At 57.7% G+C, this 6,344-nt stretch overlaps 3 protein-coding genes across 3 annotated transcripts; all 3 read right to left on the bottom strand.

Moving 5' to 3' along the window:
* On the bottom strand, positions 1–2,354 carry ENH_00085220 (hypothetical protein, conserved; the record flags this gene model as incomplete). Its single annotated transcript, XM_013583568.1, has 1 exon — positions 1–2,354. A coding segment is annotated over one exon (2,354 nt), but the record flags the coding sequence as incomplete, so codon positions are not given.
* Positions 2,355–2,917: 563 nt separating this feature from the next.
* Positions 2,918–3,490, bottom strand: ENH_00085210 (hypothetical protein; the record flags this gene model as incomplete). The annotated part of the gene is made up of 1 exon (XM_013583567.1): positions 2,918–3,490. One exon carries the CDS (start codon positions 3,488–3,490, stop codon positions 2,918–2,920), a length of 573 nt encoding a protein of 190 aa, XP_013439021.1.
* Positions 3,491–4,324: 834 nt separating this feature from the next.
* ENH_00085200 (hypothetical protein, conserved) lies at positions 4,325–5,845 on the bottom strand (the record flags this gene model as incomplete). Its single annotated transcript, XM_013583566.1, has 4 exons — positions 4,325–4,384; positions 4,656–4,844; positions 5,359–5,563; positions 5,829–5,845. 4 exons carry the CDS (start codon positions 5,843–5,845, stop codon positions 4,325–4,327), a joined length of 471 nt encoding a protein of 156 aa, XP_013439020.1.
* Positions 5,846–6,344: the final 499 nt, after the last annotated feature.

Below are 6,344 nucleotides of genomic sequence, written 5' to 3'. Positions count from 1 at the left end.
GGGGGAGGGGGCGGGAGAGGGGGGGCACACGGCGGCAAGCAGCAGCTTGACGCCGCCGCGGACGACGAGCAGCCAGCGCCTTCCTCCTGCTGCTGCTGCTGCTGCTGCTGCGGCTGCTGCTGCGGCTGCTGCTGCTGCTGCGGCTGCTGCTGCTGCTGCTCGCTCTGGTCTGCGGCCTGCGGCGCCGGAGCTGCATCCAAACGCTCCTGGACCCGCTGCTGCGCAACCGGCGCGGAGTGCTGCTGCTGCTGCCCCGGCTGCTGCTGCTGCTCCTGCTGCTGCTTCGCCAACTCCAGCTGCTGCTGATAGCCGTCAAGACACGCCCCATCAACTGCTGCTGCTGCTGCTGCTGCTGCTGCTGCTGCGCCGTTTTCTGTGCCCTGCTCTGGCAGCTCTTGCTGTGTCTGCCCTGCAGCCGCAGCAGCAGAAGCAACACGGCATCGGTGCCGCTTCCCCTGTGCTGCTGCTCCATTTGCTGCTGCTGCAGTGCCAGCTGCTGCTGCTGTTCCTGCTGCTGCAGCTCCTGCTGCTGCTGACAGAGACGTTCGGCCTCTGCGTCGCTGCACTGTGCCGTCCTGTGCGGCAGCAGCAGCAGCAGCAACAGCGCCTTCTGCAGCAGCTGGCGTGGCTACTGCCTGCTGCTGCCGCGGTGCTGCTGCTGCTGCTGCTGCTGCAGCTGCTGGTGCTGCTGCTGCAGGATCTGCTGCTGCTCTTTCCGGATCCAGAAAGGGCCCCAGCAGCTGCCCGTGAGGCGATGGCACAGACTCGGCCCCACACCTTGTGCTGCAGTTGCTGCAGTTGCTGCTGCAGCAGCTGCGGCTGCTGCTGCTGCTGCAGCAGGAATTTTCGCCGCCCTCATGAGACTGCAGCATCTGCTGCAGCTTATGCACTGCAGCAGCTTGCTGCTGACCCAGAGCAGCAGGCCACACAGCAGGGCCCATATAGGCAGCACCGTTGCTGCTGCTGCTGCTGCTGCTGCTGCCGTTGCATTCATTTGCTGCTGCTGCTGCTGCTGCTGGTTGCTTCAGATGAGAGCCACCAGTCATCAGCAACGTGGAAAGGAAAGACGGTAGCTGCGCGGCGGGTTGCTGCTGCCGCAGCTGCTGCCGCAGCTGCTTCTGCTGCTGTTCCTGCTGCTGCTGCTGCTGCTGCTGCTGCTGCTGTGCCTGCTGCATCGTCTGCAGAAAGCTGCTGCTGCCGCCTGCAACAGCTGCAGCGGGTGTGAGAGCAGCAATTTGCTGCTGCTGCCGGCCTAAGTCAACTGCTGATGCTGCGGCTGGACAGCCAACAACAGCAGCGAGCTGCTGCTGCTGTTGCTGCTGCTGCAGATGCTGCTGCAGCAAACTGGCGAACACTTCCTGTTGCTGTGTCTTTTGCTGCTGCGTAGACATGTAGGCAAAGAGATGCTGAAGACCCACTGGTGCTGCTGACGTTGGCACTGCTGCTGCTGCTGCTGTTGCTGCTGCTGCTGCTGCTGCAGCGCTACACATGTCAATGGGGGGAGCGCGCTGCTGCTCCGCAGCAGCAGCAGCAAGGAAGGCCCCTCCCTGCTGCACCCCAACATCTGCTGCTGCTGTTGAAGCGGCTGTTGGCGCTGCAATTGCTGCTGCTGCTGCTGCTGCTGCTTCGTCACACGTGGCCCCGTTGCTGCCGACGAAAAACACATTGCTGCTGCTGCTGCTGCTGCAACGGGGCGGCGGCTGCGGCACCAGGTGCAGCAGCTGCTGTCCCTCCCGCATCTGCTGCTGCAGCTGCCGCTGCAGCAGCTGCTGCTGCCTTCCAGTGTAGCCCTCCCCCAAAAAGACACTAGGCTGCAGCATTAGCTGCCCCTCTAGTGGAGTTCCTGCAGCGGCGAGATCTGCTGCTGCTGCTGTTCCTGCTGCTGCTGCAGCTTCTGCTGCCGTTTCTGCTGCTGCTGCGGTGGATCCGTGCTGCTGCTGTGCTCTGGCCGCCTCTGAAAGTCCAGTCTTGTAGCTGTGGGCCACAGAAGCAGCAGCAGCAGCAGCAGCAGCAGCTGGTGCAGTGAACTGCTGACCTCGGCCGGCCTCGAATGGACCCGGAGCTATTGCTGCAGCTGCTGCTGTTGCTGCTGCTACTGCTGCTGCTGTTGCTGCTGCTGCTGCTCCTGGAAGCGACTTGCTTTTCATGATCGCCGTGAGGCTCGGGGAGCAGCGGAGTGGCGCGCTGCAGCCGAAGGCATGACTGCTGCTGCTGCCGCTGCTGCTGCTGCTGCTGCTGCTGCTAGAGGGAAAAGGCAGGCCCTGAAGCACTTTAGGGGCAGTGACTGATGCTGCAGTCTTGGCTGCTGCTGCTGCTGCGACAGTGGCACCAGCGCGCTCAAGAGCTGCGCTCATGCTGCTGCTGTAGCAGCAGCAGCAGCAGCAGCAGCAGCAGCAGCAGTGGGCGGCCACTGAATAGTGGTTCGAGCAGCAAGCTGCAGAAGCAAAAAGGGCTATAAATTATGCAGCTGGAGACAAGAAACTCTTAAAAGACCCATAACGCAATTGAGAATTTGCTGCTGCTGCTGCTGCTGCTGCTGCTGCTGCTGCTGCCACACAGGCAACGGGCCGCCTAGCAATTCAGCGCCTGGAGCAGCAGCAGAGCCAGAGTTGCTAATGAGACTTCTAAATGATTGACTCTTGTCTAAAAGACACACTTCAATGCTGCAGGATCGAAGCAGCAGCAGCAGCAGCAGCAGCAGCAGCAGCAGCCGCTTTACCTTGAACAGCAGCCGCTTCCATCGGCAACAGCAGCAGCTCCTGCTGCTGCTGCTCCTTCGATCTTGCCTTGCTGCTACTGCAGCAGCAGCAGCTGCTGCTGAACTTTTGACTAATGTGCAGCAAACTTTTTATGGAAATATTAAATTCAATATGATGCATGCAGCAGCTGTAGACCCCAGGGTTTGTGCTGCTGTCGCTCATGCTGCTGCTGCTATTGCTGCTTTTGCTGCTGGTGCTGCTTTTGCTGCTGTTATCGCTCGAGCCGCTGCTGTTTGTGCTGCTGTTTGTGCTGCTGCTTGTGCTACTGCGCTTGCTGCTCTGCCGGGCTGCTGCTGCTCGTGCTGCTGCTGCTCGTGCTGCTGCTGCTGCTGTTGCTGCCCGCTCCCCTGCCGGTAGAAGGTGTAGCTGCTGCTCGTGGCAGTGCTGCTGCTGCTGCTGGCAGTGCTGCTGTTATATTTGGTGCTGTTCGTGGTGCTGCTGCTAGTGCTGCGGCTGCTTTGCTGCTGCTGCCTCTTCTGCTGTGCTGCTGCAGCAGGGCAGCTCCTTAGTATATTTAAGTGCTGCCAGGGGCTAAACCTCTTTGCTGCTGCAAAAGCTGCGGCTGCTGCAGATGTGCTGCTGTTGCAGCTGTGCTGCTGCAGCAGCACCGTCGTCGCTGCAGCCGCTGCAGCTGTGCCACTACTATGCTGCTGCTGCTGCTGCTGCTGCTGCTGCTGCTGCTGCTGCTGCTGCACGTGTGGCGGCGACAGAGCAGCCTGGGCTGCCGGCATAGTTGTAGGGCTTCTGCCTCTCTGCTTGCTTGTTAGGGTTTAGGGTTTAGGGTTTAGGGTTTAGGGTTTGAGGGCAGCCTAGTGACGCCGTCCTCAGAAAGGCAAACCAAAACCCTAGCGCTGAACCCAAACCCTAGACTCAAACCCTAAACCCTCGGCTGTCGCACGTCAGCTGGCGAGCCAGCCAGCCAAAAACCCTAAACCCTAAACCCTAAACCCTAAACCCTAAGCCCTAAACCCTAAAGGGAAAAAGAAGACAAAGTTGGCGCTGCTGCTCAAAATTTGCATTTGAGGGCCGTTAGGCCCCACTCTTCAGGTGTACATACACCTGAAGAGCCTCACTTGTTCTTCTGGGCCAAATAGACAAAATGGCAGAAAGAAGCAGCAGCAAATAAGCAAATAGCATTCTTGAGGCCCTGCTGCAGCAGCAGCTGGCAGCAGCAGGCGCTGCAGCAGCAGCTGGCAGCAGCAGGCGCTGCAGCAGCAGCCGCCAGCAGCCAACAGCCGCGCGGCAAGCCGCGCAAGGCAGCAGCAAACGCCAACGCAGCGCTAGCAGCAAGGCACACGCCAGCAGCAGCAGCAGCAGCAGCAACAGCAGCAGCAGCACATATTTCCTGGCATGCTCCTGCTCTGCTGCCCTCTGCTGCTTCTCTTTGGGCCTGGTCTGCTGCTGTGCAGCCATACTGTGCAGCAGCAGCAAACCTTTGCTGCGGGAACGGCGAGAGTCACACTGCTGCTGCTGCTGCAGCAACTGTGTCCGCGCCTCTACTGCGGCGGAGGCAGCAGCAGCAGCAGCAACTGCTGTTGCTGCTGCTGATTTAAAGATGCTGGCATTTAGAAAGGGAGGCCCTCAAGGTCCTCGTCACGCAGAAACGCGGCTACCAAGTCGTCGATCTGAAGCAGCAGCAGCAGCAGCAGCAGCAGCAGCAGCAGCAGCAGTAACAGCGGTAGCAGTAACAGTAGCAGCAGCAGGACCAGCAGCAGTTGCTCAAGCCTCCTCGAACCCCACAAGACAGTCGAGCCAAGCCAACAGCAAAAGCAGCAGCACAGCAGCGCCAAAATGACCACTGCCCTCAGCAGCAGCAGCAGCAGCACCACCACCAGCTTGAGCAGCCGCAGCAGCAGCAGCAGCAGCAACAGCAGCAGCAGCAGCAGCACGACGGACAGGCGCTATGATGGCGACCTCTGTGTCTCCCCCTGCTTCGTCAATAATGGGGTCCACAGTTGCTGCTCTGCTGCTGCTCCCAGGTGTATGTACACCTGGCTTTTTCTTCTTTTCTGCTGCTGCTGCTGCCAGCGGCGGCTCTGTGAGCGGCAAATGCAGAAACGCCTCCACCACGCGCATGCTCGCCAGCTGTACGTACACCCGACGCAATTGTGCAAATAAATTCAAAAGATCGAAAGCAAATTCAAGTTTTCGAAATTCACATTTGAATTCGGCGATTTCTTCTCCACACACGCTAGACCACGAGCCAGCACGAGCTTGAGGCCTCGAAGCAAACAATAAATTGCAATTAATTTAATTAAATATAAATTAAAAGATTAAAATAAATGAGAAAACATCAAAATGTGCGCATCCGCAGCTTTCCACCTTCAGATGTGTTCCCCCATGAGCCCGCGCCCATTTCCCACAGCGCAAACTCGGGCATGCAGAAAGCGCATGCATTATTTTTGAATTAATTTGAACAAAAATATAAAATATAAATAATTAAAATGAAAATAAATTCAAAATATCTTATTTAGCGGCCTAGAGTTGCATGCGCGCTGGTGACTTGCACAGCGGCGCGCGGCGAGAGCTCGGGAGTGCCTGCAGGGTTTAGGGTTTAGGGTTTAGGGTTTTGGACTGAGGGTTTAGGGTTTGGTCCTACGCTGTCTATCATGGATTTGAGGTCTTCTATGCCCACTTGGGGGGCCTCTGCTGCTGCTGCTGCAGCAGCAGCAGCAGAAGAGCTTCCCTCTGTCAACTTGAACTTGTGAATATCCAGGAGGGTTTGGAAAGAGCTGCGCAGACACCTGAGCGAGACGCCGCAGTCCGAGTGCCGCTGCTGCTGCAGCAGGCAGTACAGCAGCAACCTGCAGCAAACGCAACGCAAACCCTAAACCCTAAACCCTAAACCCTAAACCCTAAACCCTAAGCCCAGCGACACCCAAACCCTAAACCCGAGACGCGAATGCAAGCGGCGCACTTCATTCCCCGCGGCAAACATGACACAGAGTCCTTCAGTGGCTGCAGCACACACACAAGGCTTGCGTCAAAACCCTAAACCCTAAACCCTAAACCCTAAGCCCTAAACCCTAAACCCTACTGCCTAAGCCCTTAGCCCGCGAGATGTCTCACAGAGTCGAAGAGGTCATTGGCAGCGCTGGTGATATCCGCCGGCTGTTCAAACACCGCACAAGCAGAGGCAGCAAAACCCTAAACCCCAAACCCTAAACCCTAAACCCTAAACCCTAAGTTTTCTGGAGCGTACGTAAATTTTCTTGCCCTCCTGCAAAGACTCCAGAGCCCGCCTGCACACAGGGATGCAGCAGATGTTAAAAAGAGGCCGAGGGTTTAGGGTTTGGGTTTAGGGTTTAGAGTAAGCAAGTTGTTACAAAGAGCCCGAGGGTTTAGGGATTGCGTTTAGGGTTTAGGGTTTAGGGTTTAGGACCTGAGGACTTGCAGCGCCCGGCGAATGTCTCCGTAGAAATTCGCAATCTTCCTGGCGCAGACTTTAATTGCTGCGCTGTACGTACACACCTAAACCCTAAACCCTAAACCCTAAACCCTAAACCCTAAACCCTAGACCCTGCGCTTTCAGCCCCCAGAGCCTACGGCTGAGCCTCTAGGATCAAAACACTTCACCCCAAACCC

Source organism: Eimeria necatrix, genomic scaffold (assembly GCF_000499385.1).
Source record: "Eimeria necatrix Houghton genomic scaffold, Enh_scaff982, whole genome shotgun sequence".
In the NCBI taxonomy this organism is placed as follows: Eukaryota; Apicomplexa; class Conoidasida; order Eucoccidiorida; family Eimeriidae; genus Eimeria; species Eimeria necatrix.
The sequence above is the reverse complement of the archived record's forward strand: the minus strand, read 5'-3'. Positions and strand labels throughout refer to the sequence as shown.